This window comes from Temnothorax curvispinosus, unplaced genomic scaffold (genome assembly GCF_003070985.1).
Source record: "Temnothorax curvispinosus isolate PA1 unplaced genomic scaffold, ASM307098v1 QBEX01001498.1, whole genome shotgun sequence".
Lineage (NCBI taxonomy): Eukaryota > Metazoa > Arthropoda > Insecta > Hymenoptera > Formicidae > Temnothorax > Temnothorax curvispinosus.
Genome location: NW_020211278.1, coordinates 794721 through 815906, shown reverse-complemented (window position 1 = coordinate 815906; position 21186 = coordinate 794721). Strand labels below are relative to the sequence as shown.

General features: G+C 31.9%; 6 protein-coding genes across 7 annotated transcripts in view; all 6 read left to right on the top strand.

Moving 5' to 3' along the window:
- Nucleotides 1-310: 310 nt before the first annotated feature.
- LOC112464940 (odorant receptor 82a-like) lies at nucleotides 311-2980 on the top strand. Its single transcript, XM_025032239.1, has 4 exons — nucleotides 311-678; nucleotides 917-1277; nucleotides 2075-2449; nucleotides 2598-2980. Exons 1-4 carry the CDS (start codon nucleotides 538-540, stop codon nucleotides 2936-2938), a joined length of 1218 nt encoding a protein of 405 aa, XP_024888007.1. The 5' UTR covers nucleotides 311-537; the 3' UTR covers nucleotides 2939-2980.
- Nucleotides 2981-3250: 270 nt separating this feature from the next.
- Nucleotides 3251-6339, top strand: LOC112464934. The gene is made up of 4 exons (XM_025032226.1): nucleotides 3251-3908; nucleotides 4840-5163; nucleotides 5266-5644; nucleotides 5973-6339. Exons 1-4 carry the CDS (start codon nucleotides 3651-3653, stop codon nucleotides 6314-6316), a joined length of 1305 nt encoding a protein of 434 aa, XP_024887994.1. The 5' UTR covers nucleotides 3251-3650; the 3' UTR covers nucleotides 6317-6339.
- A 545-nt stretch (nucleotides 6340-6884) lies between these two features.
- Nucleotides 6885-9705, top strand: LOC112464954 (odorant receptor 85b-like). Its single transcript, XM_025032265.1, has 4 exons — nucleotides 6885-7264; nucleotides 8191-8511; nucleotides 8605-8986; nucleotides 9328-9705. Exons 1-4 carry the CDS (start codon nucleotides 7127-7129, stop codon nucleotides 9666-9668), a joined length of 1182 nt encoding a protein of 393 aa, XP_024888033.1. The 5' UTR covers nucleotides 6885-7126; the 3' UTR covers nucleotides 9669-9705.
- Nucleotides 9706-10425: 720 nt separating this feature from the next.
- LOC112464985 (odorant receptor 94a-like) lies at nucleotides 10426-12857 on the top strand. Its single transcript, XM_025032319.1, has 4 exons — nucleotides 10426-10610; nucleotides 10908-11382; nucleotides 12146-12376; nucleotides 12478-12857. The coding sequence occupies exons 1-4, from the start codon at nucleotides 10479-10481 to the stop codon at nucleotides 12816-12818; spliced, it is 1179 nt and encodes a 392-aa protein (XP_024888087.1). The 5' UTR covers nucleotides 10426-10478; the 3' UTR covers nucleotides 12819-12857.
- A 69-nt stretch (nucleotides 12858-12926) lies between these two features.
- The window catches only part of LOC112465266, a 12443-nt gene continuing 4183 nt past the window's right edge, over nucleotides 12927-21186 (top strand). Inside the window, exons 1-6 of the mRNA XM_025032740.1 lie at nucleotides 12927-13504; nucleotides 13672-14146; nucleotides 14769-14999; nucleotides 15259-15597; nucleotides 19043-19299; nucleotides 20323-20788. Coding sequence (XP_024888508.1) covers nucleotides 13361-13504; nucleotides 13672-14146; nucleotides 14769-14999; nucleotides 15259-15597; nucleotides 19043-19299; nucleotides 20323-20788 — 1912 coding nt within the window. The 5' untranslated portion in view covers nucleotides 12927-13360. The remainder of the gene's footprint in view (nucleotides 13505-13671; nucleotides 14147-14768; nucleotides 15000-15258; nucleotides 15598-19042; nucleotides 19300-20322; nucleotides 20789-21186) is intronic.
- LOC112464961 (odorant receptor 13a-like) lies at nucleotides 16505-19525 on the top strand. Of its 2 annotated transcripts, none has more exons than XM_025032277.1 (4): nucleotides 16505-16708; nucleotides 16987-17350; nucleotides 18544-18774; nucleotides 19043-19525. In XM_025032277.1, the coding sequence occupies exons 1-4, from the start codon at nucleotides 16577-16579 to the stop codon at nucleotides 19381-19383; spliced, it is 1068 nt and encodes a 355-aa protein (XP_024888045.1). In that variant the 5' UTR covers nucleotides 16505-16576; the 3' UTR covers nucleotides 19384-19525. The 2 variants fall into 2 exon arrangements, with proteins under 2 accessions (XP_024888045.1, XP_024888053.1); XM_025032285.1 differs by having other exon boundaries at nucleotides 16876-17350; nucleotides 18661-18774.

Below are 21186 nucleotides of genomic sequence, written 5' to 3'. Positions count from 1 at the left end.
TACTCCAATCTCGAATACTCCAATCGTTGCGTAGCATCGTCACGATGTATATTGCTCAGTTTTTTACACTCAATTAAAACTCAAAAATCCATGTCTTAGCTAGGTTGCACTACAAACACTTGCTCTTGAATACATCGACATCAGATTGAACAAAATTACATTTCCGTTAATTATATTCAAATTCTAAATTAATTTATCATTTATATTGCACAATGCACGTTTTCTTCGTCATCACTGCTCACGCGATCTTCTTTTTATCGCGCTCATGACTGCGACATAGTGGTAGATGCCGCAGTATATAGAAGACATTGTACTGTCTCTTTTCACGTTTATCTTACTACCATCCATCATGCGCTGCATGAGCTAATAAAATATGAGTCTAATAGAGATAATGTCTAATTCGCGGTTGATATTCCATGATAATGTTTCATGACAACGCAAATCAACATTGAATTTGTGCGATATAGAAAATTGCACCCGTAACAACCGATCAGTCTCGAATGTCCAGTCATCCGTGTAGTTTGTGCAACTACCATAATGTCGGATGATGTTTGGAACGATGATATCGCGTACGAGTTCTCTACTCAAAGAACATTTATGCAAATACTCGGTATATGGCCGCTACAGAAGAAGAGGATATTCATGACAGTTCAATGGAGCGTAATGATATTCATACAGGTACGTTGGCAGTACGTCGACAGGGAGGGAAGAAATTGTAGAAACGCGTTACAACACAGAGGGGAAAAAAAAGTATACCGGGACGATTCTCTCAATTTCTAAGTCCAAGAATTTACGTAGAAGAATTACCAAATATTTTCGTAAATGCAGTTCGAGCTTTTCGAATGCGGATATATTTTATACTCGTTGCTTGTACACGCATATATCATATTTTCTAAGGCAACGGGATCATTATTAGTTGTCACCACTCATCTTCCTGTATATGGAATTCACTGGAAATAATCGTGATGCTGGTACAGATATAGAAGCCATGTTATATTTTGCAACCACGTTGTCCTTAACTTTGAAATACATCTGTATTAATGCTAACGGAAGTAAGATGGCAAAAAATATTAATTCTGCTATCGCCGATTGGTCGTCTGCAAAGAATGACGAGGAATCGTACAAGATCATGAAGAAACATGCGTTTAAATCCAGGCTATGTACTTTGTTCATGCTGTACTTAGCTTTCACATGTGGTTCCCTTTATGTACTTTCTGTCGTACTTATAAACTTAAAAGACCTATTTTTACCAGGTCAAGTGGTGAACGTATCAAATGGTAATGTAATACTTCTATAATACTTGTTAAATTATTATTTAATAAGAAGTGCTCTTTAAATACATTCGTAAGAACATTAATAATAATTACTAAAAATAGTAAAAAATAAGAGAATCCTGAATTGCCTGATATTGCCTGAATTTTTCAGTGTATTAAGGTGCCTTTTCACGTTAACGCTCGACGTTCATTTTTAGCAAGTAAAAATCTTCAGAAATAATATCTTTTATTTATATATGTATCCATAAAATATTATTACTTGAAGATATTACTTGAAAATAATTAATATTTTACGTATTTCGAAGTCTATGTTTAATTGTACTGGGACGATTAACGACGATTCAGCGACGACGCTGAATATTAAACAAATTCAACTTCATTTCTTTGACGCTAGCGTCAAAGCGAAACCACTACGTTCAACTTGTTGACGCTCATTTTCAGCGTCTTATGAATTGGCACCTTTAAGAATGCATTGTTTTTCAAAATTTTTTGTTATTATATTAAACTGTCTGTTCTAGACACTGAGAAATGAAGATAAAAAGTATGTTATGCAATCGTGCAAATAATTATCTCTTTTATGGTCTTTCCATTTTACAAAATAGATCTAATCTGTGATTAAAATTATTTTTCTGTTAGTATCTTAAAAATATTTAAATAAAGTACTAAAGTTATTTTATTTATTATTACATTTACATTTATTATATTGTTTTATTATTCATCTTTCTGTTTTATTTTAATATTAGTAATTAAAATAACGTTACTATTGTTATTAAAACTTAAAACTTGTATTCTTATTGCAGATAATATCGGTACGAAAGACCGGATGTTTATAGTGCCATGTGGTGAGTTAGGTGATAAAATTACCAGTTTACAGTACGTGATGGTCATCATGTTTCAAACGGTTGAATTACTCATGATATGTGTATTGCAATCTATTGCGGACAGTTTTTATATTGGCGTTACTCTACACCTCACTGGTCAACTTAAACTGCTTGAAACAAAATTTAAAATTTTCGCAAGCAAGCCAGACGCTCGGATTAATCATCGAAAGCAATTTATTAACTTGGTTAAAAGGCACTGTGAATTAGTGGAGCTCAATCAGAATATAGAAGATACGTTCTATCTGATTATATTATTCCAACTTGTTATAGTAACCCTTGTGCTCGCGCTACTAGGTATCGTATATAATAATTGAATTTATTGTGAGCTTAATGAATCCTTTTATCAAGACGTTTTAATGTATCATGTTATGTTACGACTAAACATTTAATTGTATATTACCTTAATTTTTAAATTTCCATCTTTGTTTGAAACATCTTTCAGGATTACGTATAATAGTTTGCTTAAAAAACAGCGATTATGTCGAATTAACGAAAAGTACTGTACTGTTGAACTACATGTTCCTACAATCGCTGGTGTACTGCTATGGCGGTGATTTTGTGCAAAAAGGAAGTGAAGGTATATTCCACGCAATGTTCATGGCTTCCTGGTTTAAGATTCCTGCAAGATTGATGAAGGACTTGAACTTCGCGATGATGAGATCAAGCTATCCGTTTCGTCTCACTGGTGGAAAATTTTTCTACGCTAATTGCGAAGCGATGGTGTATATTCTGAAGACGGCAGCTTCATATGTTTCGGTTTTACGAGTAACACTGAGAGATTAATAAAAATTATCAAATAATCTAATCACAACTTGCTGAACACATAAAAGTTATGTGTTCAACAAGTTAACACGTAAAAATTGTCTATGCTATATAAAAAACGTAAATACAATTAATTAAAATATTTTCGGACAAAACATATACGTACATACTTATGTAGTATCTTGAATAATATCGTTTTTTGAGAATTAAATTAATTACACATCTATTCCTGAGCTGTAAAGTTTTTATTTAATAATGCTCACTCTTTTTTAAATATTTTTTATATATTAGGCGTATACTTTTTCTTTTTTAAAAAGTTTTTTCAGCGATTAAGTAAATACCAGAAATTTAGCGCTGCTCCAGATGATCTCTAAACCGTGTCCAGAAGCTCACTACTTCCTCTGCAACCACGTTACTCGTGTAGCTTCTTCTACTTTGTCTCATGTACTGTCGATAGTTTTACTTCCTTTACTTTGTTCACTATATCGCTTCGAATAGATGATATAACGGTAAAAAAAAAAAGAAACATTTTGCTCGTGGAAAGGATCGCAGACCTACTATACAGGTCATCATCGTTCAATTCGTAATTGATCGATTGAGCATCTATGCGCTGACATACAACAGCATTGAAAATTGTATGCATTATCGGACGTTTCAAAGATGCACGATAGACACAAATTTGTCATGTCACTTATCTTACTACCCTAAAGGTCGGTCACTGCGGAAGGGCTAGATGCGTATAGACGATAGCATTTTTCTTCAGGACAAAAGTAAGGCATCGACCCGAGCGACCCGTCACGCACAACTACAATTTTCCTTTTTGAAGTCGAAACCAGTCAATACATCGCTGAACATGAAGACGAATTGGAACACTGGTATAAATTATGGCTTTTCTACGATAAAATCGATGATGTGGATACTCGGTCTATGGCCTTTGCAACGGAATAACGTAGTTTACACGATTCAGTGGTTCATAATGTTCATGACAGTGGTAAAATAACGTAACATAATGTAAGATAACGTGCAATGTAGAAATTAGCTGCTTGTAATGGTAAGAGCAAAAGAACATGCAAATTCTTAGTAAAAGTTAACAAGGTAGAAACGCACTGTATTTGCTTAAATCTTTTTCAATCAGCTTCAAAGTCAAAATTATAAGAATTTTAACTTTAAATTATTGAATAATTAAGTACACTCAGTAAAAAACTTTTTACATAAAAATATACATAAAATATATTTATATATGTTTTCTTCTGTTATGTTATCTAATCCTTCTGTCTGTATATGTATAAAAATTATAAGAAGAATAATTAAAAAATAATTAAAAAAATAATTTTTGCACTAATTTTTTATACAGAAAGTAAAACTGCGATTGGATTATACAATATTCTATGTATAATCATATTTTATATACTATTATTTATATATAATTATAAATGGGCAATTTTTATTACTCATTTTCTCAAAGTTTACTTTTTATAAAATGCAATACAAAAATTATTCTTGTAATTACTTTTTAATTCCATTTCTTATTATTTTTCCTGTATATACAAACAGAAATTATACAAGAGGAAAAACATACATGCACATACTTTATATATAATTATATATGTGTTTATATATGTTTTTATACAAGAAATTTTTTACAAAAGTTTTGACATAAAACATTTATAATTATCTGTAATTAGAGTAACTTCTGCAACATTGTATATAAGTATAAAAAATATTAAAAAAACGTATTAAATATAGTATATTAAAAGATATACACACACATATATTATGCACATTAATTTATGCATAACTGTAAACTAAAAATAATTGGCGATGAAAATTTAATAAATAATTTGGACGTCGTTTTTCAATGTTTATTGTTTTCAATGTAGTGTAACTTCACATGAGAACGCAATTTTATATTTACCATGTAGTCTCTCACAGTGATCAACGTGCTGATAGAACCCTTCAAAAGCTGCGATGCTGACAGAGACGGTTTTGAAATTCTTCGCATCATAGAAAACAGCACACATGGGTGGTTAAGCATTATTTTCCCGCGAATTTACATGAAAAAGATCGCTGTTAATCTAAATTCTGCGATCGATGACTGGTTGTCTCCGGCTATAAAGAAAGAGTGGCGTGTAATAATGATGGCGTATGCACGTACAGGACGTCTGGTCGCCCGAACTCATTTGATCGTTGGGATAATAGCAGGCATCTTATGGTTCACATCCGCCTTTCTCAGCAATAAGCAAGAGGTTGTATTAAATTTACTGAGTAAACTTTAATCATGTTTTGTTAATAAAGTCGAGAATATTTTGTTTTGTAAAAATAAATACGTCCTATGTGTATATTCACAGACTGGAACTATAGGTAACGGCACTGCGACATGGAATTTTGTCTTTCCATCAACATGTCTATACAAAGGAATTTCATATTCCACGTATAAAATATTGTTTGCAATGCAAATAATACAAGCGTCTGTGCTATTAATAGCAGAATGTGCTTGCGACGTCTTCTTTTTCAGCATCATTATGCATCTTTGCGGTCAGTTAGAGCTTTTGAGAATACAGTTTACGATGATCAGCAAAACACGCTACGATGAAAAGCGCCATGTTTTGGGGCCATTGATCAAAAGACATTGCCAGCTGATAGCACTGGCTAAGAATATCGAAGATGCTTTTAATATCAACATTTTACTACGTTTTTTAATAATCAGCATAGCCATTGCAATTTCAGGTATATATTTCACTTGTTGACAAGTTTGATATTGGTTTAACTCATCTTCAAAACGGTTTACAAAGGTACAAAATTATATCTCGAGACTTGCGTAAAGACGATAAAATGGTTTTGCAGTACATTTATATAATTACATTAAATTATTGAGTTATTTTTAAAGTTTGCGGTAAAATTTTAAATTAATAAAAGCAAAGTGCCAATATAAACAGTAAAAAATAATAAAATAGCAATAAAAATTACAACTTATAAAGAAACATTTCAAAATATAAAATACATTCAGCATAAAAATCTAATGTAATATTTTAATTTAAAAAATTTCGGTTTTCAGGAATAGGAATACTTCTGTCAATCAAGCAACAAAATTATCAGGAAGTGATAAAAATGTTCTTATCCACTCAGTTTTATATGGGACAAGTTTTTTTGTATACATATGCCGGTGATATGTTGCAAAATCAAAGCGAGTCGATTGTTTATGCCGTATACAGCTCCGAATGGCATGAAATATCGCCCATCATGATGAAAGATCTGATATTCGTTATGATGAGGATGAATACCCCTCTCCGAATTAGCGCGGGAAAATTTTTCTATCTTACGCGAAACACTATGACAGATATCTTGAAAACCACCTTAACATATATCTCATTTATACGGGTGACACTGATTAATGAATAAAAATTTCCCTCGATAACTTTTGCGTTATAAAAGTGACATATATATGTAAATAAGAAATAGAAAATATAATTATATTTCAATATTTTACGATGAACTTTTTTTAATCAACTACTAATTCTAAAATTGCTAATCACAATCATAACATAACCGTTTTACCGTGCCAAAAATCTATTATTTCTTATACTCATAAAAAAATTCTCAAAAATATATGCGTATTTAAAAAGGGTATGCTGTCTTGCTTAAAAAATTACAACCTTAATGTAGTTTTTTTTTTTAAAGTTCTTTTTAGTGATCAAGTAAATATCAGAATTTTAGCGCTCCTCCAGATCTCTAAACCGTGTCCACAAACTCACTATACTTCCTCTGCAACCGTTACTCGTATGGCTTCTTCTACTTTGTCTGCATGTACTACTGTCGATAGTTTACTTTCTTTACTTTATTCACTATATCGCTTCGAATAGATGATGTATAACAGTAAAAAAAAAAGAAACATTTTGCTCGCGGAAAAAAACGCAGACCTGTTATACAGAATATCATCGTTCAATTCGTAATTGATCGTGAGCATCTATGCGCTGACACAACAGCATTGAAAATTGTATGTATTACCGGACGTTTCAAAGATGCGCGGTAGGCATAAATTTGTCATATCACTTATCTTACCACCCTAAAGTTTGGTCACTGCGGAAGGAGTAGATGCGTATAGACTATAATTTTCTTCAGGGTAAAAGTAAGGCATCGACCTGAGGAACCTGTCACGCACAACTACAATTTTCCTTTTCGAAATTGAAACCAGTCAATACATCGCTGAACATGAAGACGAATTGGAACAGTGGTATAAATTATGGCTTTTCTACGATAAAATCGATGACGTGGATACTCGGTCTATGGCCTTTGCAACGGAATAACGTAGTTTACACAATTCAGTGGTTCATAATGTTCACAGCAGCGGTAAAATAACGTAACATAATGTAAGATAACGTGCAATGTAGAAATTAGCTGCTTGTAATGGTAAGAGCAAAATAATATGCAAATTTTTAGTAAAAGATAACAAGGTAAATAGCTCACTGCATTTGCTTCTTTTTCACTCACAATCAGCTTCAAAATCATAAGAAGTTTAACTTTAAATTATTAAATAATTCAGTCTACCCGATAAAAAATTTTTATATAAAAATAAATATATAAAATATGTTGTTTCTTCTTTTATCTAACTTCTGTCTGTATGTACATATAAAAAATAATAAGAAGATTAATTAAAAAATAATTAGAAAAATAATTTTTGCATTATCTTTTTATATAAAGAAAACGATTACGTTTGGATACAGTACTTTATATTGAATTATACTTCATATACAATTGTTTATTATATATATGTATATGTATATATGGACAATTTTTTAATTTATTTCTTCAAACTTCACTTTTTATAAGAAGCAATGCAAAAATTATTTTTATAATTATTTTTTAATTTTTTTATTATTTATTTTCCGGCATATAGGTACGAACAGAGATTATACAAGATAGAGATAACGTATATAAATATATGTTACTTATAATAATATACATTATACATGTTTTTATATAAAAAAAATTTTTATTAGCAATTTTTATGCAAAAAAATGTTTACTTATCTGTAATTGAAATAACTTCTGTAACATTATATACAAGTATAAGAAATGTTTAAAATGTATGAAATATAGTATAATAAAAAATATATATTATGCACAATATAATTTATCACAACTTAAGCATAAACAGCAGTTAACGATTAGAATTTAATAAATGGTTTGTGTGTGGACGTTATTTCTCAATATTTACTGTTTTTTACATAGAGGAACCTCACCTGAGAATGCAATTTTATATTTGTTACTGTGCAGTCTCTCACAATGATCAACGTGCTGGTAGAAGCTTTCAAAAGCTGTGATGCTGACAGAGACGGTTTGGAAATTCTTCGTTTAGCGGAAAGCACCATGCATGGGTGGTTGAACATTATTTTCCCGCGAATTTACATGAAAAAGATCGCCGTTAATATCAATTCTGCGATCGATGACTGGGCTTCGACTCTGAAAAAAGAATCACGTGTAGTGATGATGGCGTATGCACGTACAGGACGTCTGGTCGCCCTGTCTCACTTAGTCGTTGGAGCAGTAGGAGGCATCTTATGGTTTATATCCGTCTTCCTCAGCAATAAGCAAAAGGTTGTATTAAATTTACTGAGTGAAAGTTAATCATGTTCTGTTAATAAAAAGAATATTTTATTTTGTAAAAATAAATACGCCCTATGTGTACAGGCTGCAACTATAGGTAACAGCACTGAAACTGCATGGAATTTTGTCCTTCCATCAACATGTCTGTACAAAGGGGTTTCATATTCCACGTATAAAATATTGTTTGCAATGCAAATAATACAGGGGTCTGTGGTATTAATATCAGAATGTGCTTGCGATAGCTTCTTTTTCAGCATCACTATGCATCTTTGCGGTCAGTTAGACCTTCTGAGAATACAGTTTACGAAGATCAGTAAAAAACGCTACGATGGAGAACGTCATGTTTTGGAGCCATTGGTCAAAAGACATTGCCAACTGATAGCATTAGCCAGGAATATCGAAGATGCTTTTAATATTAACATTTTACTACGCCTTTTAATAATTAGCGTAGTCATTGCAGCTTCAGGTATATATATTTCACTCTTTTTGACAAGTTTTATATTGACCTAGCCCATTTCGAAACGGTTTACAAAGATACCAAATTATATCTCGAAACTTGCGTAAAGATGATAAAAATTACAAAAATGGTTTTACAGTACATTTATATAATTAGATTAAATTATTGAGTTATTTTTAAAGTTCGTGGTAAAATGTTAAATTAATAAGAAAAAGCAAGGTACCAATATAAACAGTAAAAAATAATAAAATAGCAATAAAAATTATAAAACACAAATATTTCAAAATATAAAATATATTCAACATAAAAATCTAACGTAATATTTTAATTCAAAGAATCTCGGTTTTCAGGAGTAGGACTTCTTCTGTCAATCAAGCAACAAAATTATGAGGAAATGATAAAAATGTTCGTATCCATGCAGTTTTGTTTAGTACAGACCTTTTTGTATACATATGCCGGTGATACGTTGCAAACTCAAAGCGAGTCGATTGTTTATACCATATACAACTCTGCATGGTATGAAATGTCGCCCATTATGGTGAAAGATCTGATCTTTGTTATGACGAGGATGAAGACCCCTCTTCGAATTAGTGCCGGAAAATTTTTCTATCTTACGCGAAACACTATGACAGATATCTTGAGAACTACCTTAACGTATATATCGTTCTTACGGGTGACAATTAATGAGTAATGAATCCTCACGGTATATATTAACTCTTGCTTTGTAAAAAGTGACACATATATGTAGATAATTAAAATAAAATATAATTATATTTCAGTATTTTATACAATTTACTTTTTTTTTATCAACACGTATATTTGTTACGTATGTATATACGTTTATTTGTACTTGTTATGTGTCTTCTTTTTCATCGGTCTATAGACTGTTTATTTTTGGAAGCATTTGTTATGAATGTGACAAGAAACATAATCTTCATTACGATATAAAATTGTAAAGACAGCTCTCTATCAAATTGAAAATTATATCGTATTACTATAAATCTGTCAACCTGAACGAGTTAAGAATCTTCATTTTTTAACTATTAAGCAAATAATTAAATAACTAACACTTTCGTACCTAATATAAACATTAACATGAAAAAATTTGTATGTCACCTAGTGCCTGCTGATGATTAGAACACGGATACATTAAATCCAAAACTGTGTTGCCTTTTATATTTTTTTTAATAAAAAGTATAGCTGCACTATAGCAACGTACCACAGAAAACATATCAAAATAAAACTAAAACTCCCTCTCTTATCTATTACTCTTCACCCTTTTCTACTGCCACGAAAAGGACATTACATGCATCAATTGTTCTAAAGAACTGTACTTCAGAAAATAACAGAATATACGGATAAGTATTAAAATTGCGCAACTTCAATAAAATGCAATTTCAATAAAATATGAACGCGAACGCGAATTTCGCCGATGATCAAACCGCATTATGGACAAAGGTTGGCATTGGTGAGTACAGTGTCTCTCTACTTGACTGCCATAATGTCATGGAATGCCGATACGGCGTACGCTATGACCCTCGTCAAACACTTATCTGTACCCATAGGTAGTTGGCCCTTGCAAGAATATGATAAGTTCGCTTTGTTGCGTTATATCTTGTCTAGTTTTGGGTTGGTACGTTTCCAATTTTCATATCGCAAATGCCGTGGAAATTTCTCTTCTGCTTGTGTTTTCGATGTATAAAGCATAGACATATGTAATAGACTGATAACATTGCCATTGGAGAGTTGTAGGCAAGATCTAAAGGATAGCATGTGTTCTATTATATACGTCTGTTGTATAAAGCTTAATAAACTGATTATCGATCTTATGAATTTGATAAGAATGGTCGAACTGCAAAATAGTATTGTACACGGTAGAAACAAAGATCAAGTTAAGCAACTTCGTGATAAATTCTTATTTTCTTTGCAGAGCATAGTGGTGATCGTACAGTTTCTCGAACTCTATTACAACTGTACCAGCGCGTACGCGAATCTTGATGCTCTCACGCTTTTTGCATGCGGTATTCTCGCTTTAACAAAAATAATATGGTTTCGTATATACGCTGATAATCTCACCTGCAATTACTCTTCTGCCATGAACGATTATCTTACGATCGACACCGAGGAGAAGCGCATCGTCATGCGAGATCACGCTTTCTGGGGAAGGGTAATCTGCATTATCGCCCTGTTGATCGCTTACGTCGATTCTGTGATCTTCATCGTGGGACACGCACAAATAAGCAGCGAGGAGGCTAAAGCTAATATATCTATCCTAGGCCATCAAGCGGGTTATGCTATTCCGTCGACATGTACCTTAGCGCACTTTCACATTACGACGAGCTTATATTTGGTGATTTTCGCCCTGGAGTATATCTATCTAGTAATCATGTGCATTAGCAATCACGGTAAGTCAGTTAATGTTTGCGTATTTATTTTTATAAAATATTAATTGTCTTGTATATAAATTACTTTTAACGTGTTTTGAAATGTTTCTAGTAAATATTTATTAATAAATTTTTTAATCCAAAAATTATATTTTAAATGCAATTATATTTTGTATGCATATAATTATATATTTTAAATGCAAATTTATTTAATTATCAAATGTGCATAAAGCAAATTTTTATAATCAATTTTAATAAAATATTTAGTTTTGCAAATATTAAATTTAGGTTTTATTAGTATTTCTAAAATATTAATACGTATTACATATTTTACGTGTGAGTATTCTTTAATATCTATAATTGATAGTTATGTGTTTTGCATTTTTATACAGCATGTCTCAAAATTAGACCGACAAACTTCGGGTGATTATAAAGGACACTATAACAAGCATTTATTATCAATAAACTCATGAGCCGTTTTGGCACTAAAGTGAATCAAAAACTAATTTCATTATTAGAACAGAGATTCATTATTGTTTAATGAATTTAATCAAATTTTATAGCCGTAATGTATTTTATTTATGAGGAAGCAAGATGTAATGAAAGAGAAGTTGCATGCTTATATGAAGAGATACCCTTATTGTCGTCATTCTTGTCATACCTTATGCAGACATTTGGGTATATTGACAAAATTGGGTTGTTTTGGTGTCTTTTATAACCATCCAAAGTTTATTGATCTAATTTTTGGACACCTTGTTTGTTTTTATAAACATAATGTTTGTAGGCAGTGATTCTGTATTTCTTCATATCGCATTACACGTGTGCGGCCAATTAAAAATTTTAAAAGCGAATTTTATGAACTTTGACGTTACAAGTCCGAAAGTCAATGAACGTTTTACAGTACTGATTTTGAGACATAATCATTTGATAAGAATGGCCAGAAAGCTCGCTGAGATAATTAGCTTTGTTTTGATGGTACAACTTTTTATCAGCAGTATGCTTATAATTATAGTAGGTGAATACACATCAATTTGACACAGCGCATTAACAAAATAAAAATATAGAATGTTATAAAATGTTTATAAAACATTACATTAATCGGGCTTACTCTTGCAGGATTTCAGTTTATCATTGCCTTAACAACCAGTGACTTTGGTATGATGTCAAAAAGTTTCTTGGTACTTAGCGCTTTTCTGGTGCAGTTAACGCTGTACAGTGTTGTCGGAGATTATTTAAAGACGCAGATGGAAGAAGTCGCACTGTCCGTCTATCAGAGCGTTTGGTATGATCTTCCTGCAAAAATAACAAGAAATATAGTATTTATCATGATGTGGACCCAGTTTCCGATTAAATTGCAAGCTGGAAATTTCGTTGTGGTGGACTTGGGAACTTACATGAGCATCTTAAAATCTTCTGTTTCGTATTTGTCTGTTTTACGCGTGATGATGGAAACTTAAAACATTGAAAGCAAATAATAAACATTTTTAATAAACACATTTAGAGAACTTATAGATAACATACATATAGAGTAGATTTTTAATAAAAGTGAAAATTATAATTGCAATACATTTCTCTATTCAAACCAAATTAAAAATATCGTACAATAGCAAAATATGAGATGTAACTGAACAATTTTAGTAGCACTACGAACAACACTCGTGTTGTCTAAGAACTGATGCACTGAACTTTGCATTAATTGTACGTGTTTTTTATTTTAAAAAATGGTATCGAAATAAAAAGTATTGTAGCACGATCAACGGCAGATGATGCACTGGAAGAAAAATAAAACACTCTCAACGCGACCTTTGCTCCACTCCGCATAAAAAAAATTGTTTCCTTCTGTTTTTAAAATAACTGTGTTTTGGAATAACAAGGTACTTTAGCAAATGTTAAAATTGCGCAATTTCAATAAAATATGAATGCGAAAGCGAACGCCGATGGTTGACTAGTACTGTAGAAAAACGTCGATACTATTGAGTACCGTGCAACGTGCAGCTCTATGACTGCGATAATGTCACGGAATGACGATATGGTATACGCTTTTGCCCCCCATAAATTCTTAACTCTGCCATTAGGCGTTTGGCCCTTGCAAAAATATAATGTATGTTCCGCAGTACGTGCTTTCGTATGCAGCTTCGGTTTGGTATGTTCTCAATTTTCATTTTATATGTCGCAATAATATTTCTCTTCCTATTTCTTTTTCGACATATTCAGTTCGACAGTTCAAGTGAAATGTTTAGTACAGACACAGTAGAAACGAAAGACGAATAAAGTTCCGTAATAAACAATCCATCCTTTCTGTCTGTGTAGACCGTGATGATGATCATGTTGTTCCTCGAAATTTTTCTCGGTAGCGTCGATACAACGGTGAAACTCGATTCTCTTATGCTCATGAGCTGCAACATTCTCTCTGTACTAAAGCTAGTATTCTTCCGCATATACGCCGACAATCTGATTCGCAACTTTACTTCTGCTGCGAACGATTATCTTGCGGTCGACACTGAGGAGAAGCGTACGATAATGCGGCGGCACGCATTCATGGGAAGGATGATGTGTTACAGTATCCTATTTTTCGCTTATTTTGCTGCGACCATTTTCGGTTTGTTGCCTGTACTAGCAGGCGGTGAAGATATCCAAGTTAATGAATCCATTAAGAATCAAGCATCGGAATTACCCATGCCCTTAACATGCATTTTTGGAAACTCTTCTGTACCTTCAGGTTTATATTTGGCGGTCTCTACGGTGCAATATGTTCTATTGATGCTCAATGCCAACGGCAATTGTGGTAAGCTAATTATTAATATTAAAGACACTTCTATGTTAATATACTTTAAATGTTTTACTTTTAATAACATTTATTAATAAGTTTCATAATTTTTAGACGAAAAAACGATTTTGCTGAAGTATCTAAAAATTTAGCTAGATACAGATCTCTCGGAAAATAATTTTGTTGCACCATCAAAATAATTATAGTAGATCGCTAATGTATGATGATAATGCTGTAAAAAATTTTGACATTTTAGCAATCAGTTTGAGTGTTCTACATAATTATTTTGATAGTGCAAAAAAATTATTTTTAGATCTGTATCTAGCTAAATTTTTAGATACTCCAGCCATTCTCTTCGTGTAGATTTCTACTGTCAGAGATTTTATTATATAAATATTAATATATATCTACAGTAAATTTGGTGTCTAATAAAAAAAAACATTTATTTTTATCGATATTATATATAAAATTGATTTTCAATATATGTTGGTTTTTTAAATATATGTTGCATCCTGCAATGCGATAAAATTATGTTTTCATTTTGTATCATTTTTTTTAGCAAATTTTGACTGATAAAGCCATTATTAAAACTTTTAATGCACATGTCATTTTAATACAAGATTAAAATTTATTTATAAAGGAATTGATTCACTTTTTCTCGCAATTATTATTCATATTTGCGGGCAAATGGAAATCCTAAAAATTGAATTTTCCAATTATGGCGTGAAAAGGAAAAATCTAAGTGAAGATTTTTCAGTATTGGCATCAAGACATCGTTATCTAATAGAGCATACAGAACTTCTGATAGATGTAATAAGTTTTGTTTTGCTTGTACAAATGCTGTTTAGTTCTATTCTTATTTGCATAATGGGTAAATATCTTTCAATTTCAGTACTTCTTCGATTGTGTGATTAGTGTAATACAAGCATTTTTATACCGTTAGAATAATAAATTTGTATAATAATGAAAGCAAAAATACGTTACAAAGCTATAATTTTATCAAATATCCACAATATCTTTTCTAATCTTGTATAGCCTGTGACATTTTAATAACATAATAAAATTATCCAATAAGTAGTGCCATAGAGTTGACTCCTCTTGTGCATGCAACGTAATTTTATATTTTTCAGGTTTTCAGTTTATCTTGGCGTTAAAACACCATGACGTAGTGACGATAACTAAAACAACAACAGTGTTGGGGGCTCTACTGTTACAGTTGTTCTCTTATAGTTTCGCGGGCGATTATCTAAAGTGTCAAATGGAAGAAGTAGCAAATTCGATCTACACCTGTAATTGGTACAACCTTCCACTGAAATTAATGAGAAATGTTGCGTTCGCCATCATGCGGTCGCAACAACCTGTTCAGTTGCTAGCCGGCAGATTTTTCGTTGTGAACATTGAGACTTATATGACCATATTAAAAAGCTCAATCTCATACTTATCCGTCCTACGGGTGATGGTGGACACGTAAGGCGCAGGTAACTGTTGAGAGAAAAACTTGAAAAGATAACACGGTACACACACGTAAGCAATATCATTATATAAAAAAATTCTGTAAAACACCATGATATGTCTCGAATTGAATAATTAACTTTATGTAAATAAATTTGCTTTCTTTATTATATTTGTTGTGCTGCGCCTCGCAATCTCAAAGACACTCGTGTTCGCGCCGCGCACTCCCAGACTCGCGTAAAGAGAGAACACCTTTTGTTAGTAAGAAAAGAAACACAAGGATTCATTAGGAACTCAATATAGGAAAGCGTTTCAGGTGAAGAACACGTCCGAACGTTCGGAGTTTCCCCATAGATCTGACAGTCGTTGTTGTTAATCCGCAGATCAATACATCCCGCGGTTAAAGAACGGGCTTCGGCTTGAAGCTACTCGTGAGCGACATTCAGGCTTCTCGTAAGCGAAGTTCAGCACGCAATATCTCAACACGGGCGCAACAATATCAATAGACATAATGTATAATACACATCACGTTGACATATCATTTTAAGAAGTTCAGCAATGCGTGACACGCGATTGCAAAAATATGTTGTTGCATACAATTTGATAACCGTCGAACAAGAAACAAAATATTAGCACCACGCTAGCAACTTTTCTTTCATAAAAAGATGGATTAAAATAAAGTGTATTGCAACACGATCAAATGATAACTGAAGTCGCTGTCTCGAAAGAAAAATAGGACACCCTACTTCTTCGTTCGGTCTATGCCACATTCATCTTTCATACAAAAAATTGTCCCTCTCAGCTTGTGTATCAAATAACTGTGTTTTGAAAAATAACAGGATACGTTAGCAAATGTTACATTTGCATGGTAAATGTTAATTTGCGTAACTTCAATAAAATATGAAAGCAAACTGTCGCCGATGATCGACTCGTGTTATAGACAAAGACCGACATTATAGAGTATCGTGCAACGTGCAGCTCTACATAACTGCGATAATGTCATGGAATGCCGATATAACGTACGCTTTTACTCCCTTGAAAATTTTAACTCTGCCATTAGGCGTTTGGCCCTTGCAAAAATATGATATATATTCCGCAGTCCGTACTTTCATATGCAGCTTCAGTTTGGTACGTTCTCAATTTTCATATTAGATATCGCGATAAAATTTCTCTTTCTATTTCATTTTCGACATATCAAGTTCGACAGTTCAAGTGAAATGCTTAGTGCTGACACAGTAGAAACAAAAGAGAAATAAAGTTCCGTAATAAACAATCTATCCTACCTGTCTGTGTAGACCGTGATGATGATCATATTGTCCCTCGAAATCCTTTTCGGTAGCGGTGATACAACGGTGAAACTCGATTTTCTTATGCTCATAACCTGCAACCTTCTCTCTGTACTAAAGCTATTGTACTACCGCATGTACGCCGACAATCTGATTCGCAACTTTACTTCTGCTGTGAACGATTATCTTGCGGTCGACACTGAGAAGAAACGGATGATCATGCGGCGGCACGCATTCATGGGAAGGATGATGTGTTACAGTATCCTATTTTTCGCTTATGTCGCTTCGTCTATTTTCGGTTTGTTACCTATACTAGCAGGCGATGAGGATATCCAAGTTAATGAATCCATCAAGAATCAAGCGTCGGGCTTACCCATGCCCTTAACATGCATTTTTGGAAACTCTTCTATACCTTCAAGTTTATATTTGGTGATCTCTACGGTACAATATATTCTACTAATACTCAACAGCAACTGCAATTGTGGTAATAAGCTAATTATTAATATTAAAGACACTTGTATATTAATATACTTCAAATGTTTTACTTTTAATAACATTCATTAATAAGTTTTCTAATTTTTAGATTTCTACTGTCAGCGACTTTATTATATAAATATTAATATACAAGTTAAATTTGGTGTCTAATTAGAAGAGACATATTTTTATCGATATTACATATAAAATTTTTATTAACTTTTTAATATATGTTTTTTTAAATATAGAGGGGAGTTTCCGTATGTGTACCACTTAAGTTATTTTTTATTATATTTTCCACTTTTTAATGATTTGTACGCAAATAAATGTTAGAAATTGTAGCTTGATGTTTCGGACATCTATTATTACATGTTTAACCTTACACTAATAACAAATTAATTTGTTATAAGTCTTTTTTGTAACATGCTGCACAAAGCAAAATAATTGAAAATATAAGATTAATGAAAGTAATTATTAACTTATACAAATATACATATTTTGCTAATAATTTATCAAAAAAAAATTAAATACTTAATAATTAACAAATTACAATAATGAAAAGGTAAAGACGTCACTGTCGTGTTAACATAATCTAAATTATGTCACGTAACGCAGAGATGCGTGCGCATGACTATACAGTATGAGTTCCTATAGGTTGTACCGCTACGATATAAGAAATTTTACGATGGTACAATTTAGGAAACTTAGTAGATTTTATAAAAATATCGATTTAATCATTATAATAATTACATATATATATATATATATATATATATATGTAATATGCAACAAATGTAAAATATTCTACAATAAACCTTTTTTCACAAAAATATAAAAATTTATAATAAAATTTTTTGATTACATTATTATCAGCTATATAAATTGATTGAAATATTTATATCAGTTGTACCCAAATTTTTTAAATGTTGTTAGCATGCACAAAACAAGATGTAATCTGTTAAATTTTCGTTTAAATTACTCATTTCTCATTTATTTCACCTTTTTGTTATTAAATGATTTAGGCGATCGGTAACCGATACGCATTCGGCAACTCTCCCCTATATTGCATCTTGCAATGCGATAACATTATGTTATCTTTTTGTATCATTTTTGTATAGCAAATATTAATTGATAAACTCTTTATTATTATTAAAACTTTTAATGTAAGTTATTTTAATGTAAGATTAAAATTTATTTATGAAGGAAATGATTCACTTTTCCTCGCAATAACTATTCATGTTTGCGGGCAAATGGAAATCCTAAAAATTGAATTTTCCAATTATGGCGTGGAAAGCAAAAATCTAAGTAAAGATTTTTCAGTATTGACATCAAGACATCGTTTTCTAATAGAGCATACGGAACTTCTGATAGATGTAATAAATTTCGTTTTGCTTGTGCAAGTGTCGGTTTATTGTATTCTTATTTGCTTAATGGGTAAATATCTCTCCGTTTCAGTAGTTCTTCAATTGTGTGATACAAGCATTATTATGTTGCTAGAACAGTAAATTTGTATAATAATGAAAGCTAAAATACGTTAAAAAGCTATAATTTTACTAAATGTCCACAAGATCAACAAGATTTTTAATCCTATTCTGTGACATTTTAATAACATAATAAAATTATTTAATAAAGCTGCCAAAAGTCTTGTGTCTTAATATCATAGAGTTGATTTGTGCATGCAGCGTAATTTTATATTTTTCAGGTTTCCAACTCATCTTGGCGTTAAAACATCATGACGTAGTGATGATAATTAAAACGATAACAGTGTTGGGCGCTCTACTGTTACAGTTGTTCTTTTATAGTTTTGTGGGCGATTATCTGAAGTGTCAAATGGAAGAAGTAGCGAATTCGATATACAGCTGCAATTGGTACAACCTTCCATTGAAATTAATGAAGAATATTGTGTTCACCATCTTGCGGTCGCAACAACCTGTTCAGTTGCTAGCTGGTCGATTTTTCGTAATAAACATCGAATCTTTTATGACCATATTAAAAAGCTCATTTTCATACTTATCCGTCCTACGAGTGATGGTGGACGCGTAAGGCGCAAATAACCGTTGAGAGAAAAACTTGAAAAGATAACACCGTACACGTAAGCAATATCATTTTATAAGAAATTCTGTTAAACATCATGATATGTCTAGAATTGAATAATTTAACTTTATGTAAATAAAATTGCTTTCTTTGTTATATCAATAAACGTATTGTATAATACATCACGTTGACACATCATTTTAAGAAGTTCAGTAATGCGTGACTCGCAATTGCAAAAATGTGTTGTTGCATACAATTTGATAACTGTCAAACAAGAAAAAAAATATTAGCATTACGCTAGCAACTTTCTTTCATAAAAAGATGGATTGAAATAAAGTGTATTGCAACACGATCAAATAATAACTGAAGTCGCTGTCTCGAAAAAAAAATGGAACACCCTACTTCCTCGTTCGGTCTATGCTATATTCATCTTTCATACAAAAAATTGTCCCTCTCAGCATGTGTATCAAATAACTGTGTTTTGAAAAATAACATGGTACGTTAGCAAATGTTACATTTACATGGTAAATGTTAAATTGCGTAAAATATTGAATAAAATATGAAAGCAAACTATCGCCGATGATACGGCTCGTGTTATAGACAAAGACCGGCATTATTGAGTATCGTGCAACGTACAGCTCTACGTGACTGTTATAATGTCATGGAATGCCGATATAGCGTACGCTTTTACTCCTTTTAAAACTTTTGCTCTGCCACTGGGCATTTGGCCTTTGCAAAAATATAATACATTTTCCTTAGTCCGTTCTATCGTGTGCTGCTTCATTTTGGTATGTTCTCAATTTTCATATTAAATATCGCGATAAAATTTCTCTGCCACTCGTATTTTTGATATATCAAGTTCGTCAGTTCAAGTGAGGCGTTCAGTGTAGCAGAAAACAATAAATAGCGATAGAACTTTATAATAAACAATTCTTTCTATTTGTGTAGACCGTGATGATGATCTTGGTGTTTCTCGAAATCAATTTTGGTAGCGGCAATGCGTACGTACAGCTCGATAATTTTGAAATTATAATCTGCGACATTCTTGGTCTACTGAAGGTACTGTCCTTCCGCATATATGCCAATAATTTGATTCGCAATTTCTCTTCTGCTGTGGACGACTATCTCGCGATAGATACCGAGGAGAAACGCATGATTATGCGGCGGCACGCTTATATGGGAAGGATTGTGTGCTATAGTATCTTATTTATGGCTTATTTTGCTTCGACAACTTTTATGCTGATGCCTATGATAGCAGACGATACGGAAGTCAAAGTTAATGTATCCAATGACGTATCGGAATTACCCTTGGCCATAACATTTTGGGGGGAGATGCATATATCTACGAGTTTATACGTGTTGATCTCTACGTTACAATATACCGTAATGATACTTATTTGTACCAGCAATGTTGGTAATAAGCTAATCGTTACTATTTGAAATTTGCATGAATTATAAAATATTTATTTTTAAAAATTTTATTTTTTGTAAAATTTGTTAACAAGAATCCTAATTTTTATATCTCTATTTTCAGCAGTTTTATTAACTATTGTCATATACAAAGTAAACTTAATGTTTAATTAAATAAAATACTTATTTTTATCGGTATTAAATATTAAAGTTTATATATGCTTTTTTAATAAATGTTATTTTAATGCCTGACGTAACTATTTTACAATTGCAATGCGATGTTTTCATTTTTTTACGTCATTCTTGAAACAGATTATTGATTTCATTATTATTTTATTATAAAACTTTTAACATAAACTACTTTAATGCAAAAATGTAATTTATTTATAAAGGCAATGATTC

What these genes read in the sequence shown, in the direction of transcription:
- LOC112464940 (XM_025032239.1), top strand. Translation starts at nt 538, where the DNA reads ATGTCGGATGATGTTTGGAACGATGATATCGCGTACGAGTTCTCTACT. An exon ending in AGTGGTGAACGTATCAAATG is followed by an intron (nt 1,278 to 2,074) that starts GTAATGTAATAC and finishes TTCTTATTGCAG; the next exon opens with ATAATATCGGTACGAAAGAC. An exon ending in CCTTGTGCTCGCGCTACTAG is followed by an intron (nt 2,450 to 2,597) that starts GTATCGTATATA and finishes AACATCTTTCAG; the next exon opens with GATTACGTATAATAGTTTGC.
- LOC112464934 (XM_025032226.1), top strand. Translation starts at nt 3,651, where the DNA reads ATGCGTATAGACGATAGCATTTTTCTTCAGGACAAAAGTAAGGCATCG. An exon ending in TCATAATGTTCATGACAGTG is followed by an intron (nt 3,909 to 4,839) that starts GTAAAATAACGT and finishes TTTACCATGTAG; the next exon opens with TCTCTCACAGTGATCAACGT. An exon ending in CATAGCCATTGCAATTTCAG is followed by an intron (nt 5,645 to 5,972) that starts GTATATATTTCA and finishes TTCGGTTTTCAG; the next exon opens with GAATAGGAATACTTCTGTCA.
- LOC112464954 (XM_025032265.1), top strand. Translation starts at nt 7,127, where the DNA reads ATGAAGACGAATTGGAACAGTGGTATAAATTATGGCTTTTCTACGATA. An exon ending in TCCTCAGCAATAAGCAAAAG is followed by an intron (nt 8,512 to 8,604) that starts GTTGTATTAAAT and finishes CTATGTGTACAG; the next exon opens with GCTGCAACTATAGGTAACAG. An exon ending in CGTAGTCATTGCAGCTTCAG is followed by an intron (nt 8,987 to 9,327) that starts GTATATATATTT and finishes CTCGGTTTTCAG; the next exon opens with GAGTAGGACTTCTTCTGTCA.
- LOC112464985 (XM_025032319.1), top strand. Translation starts at nt 10,479, where the DNA reads ATGTCATGGAATGCCGATACGGCGTACGCTATGACCCTCGTCAAACAC. An exon ending in CATGTGCATTAGCAATCACG is followed by an intron (nt 11,383 to 12,145) that starts GTAAGTCAGTTA and finishes TAATGTTTGTAG; the next exon opens with GCAGTGATTCTGTATTTCTT. An exon ending in TATGCTTATAATTATAGTAG is followed by an intron (nt 12,377 to 12,477) that starts GTGAATACACAT and finishes TTACTCTTGCAG; the next exon opens with GATTTCAGTTTATCATTGCC.
- LOC112464961 (XM_025032277.1), top strand. Translation starts at nt 16,577, where the DNA reads ATGTCATGGAATGCCGATATAACGTACGCTTTTACTCCCTTGAAAATT. An exon ending in TCATATGCAGCTTCAGTTTG is followed by an intron (nt 16,709 to 16,986) that starts GTACGTTCTCAA and finishes TCTGTACTAAAG; the next exon opens with CTATTGTACTACCGCATGTA. An exon ending in TATTCTTATTTGCTTAATGG is followed by an intron (nt 18,775 to 19,042) that starts GTAAATATCTCT and finishes TATATTTTTCAG; the next exon opens with GTTTCCAACTCATCTTGGCG.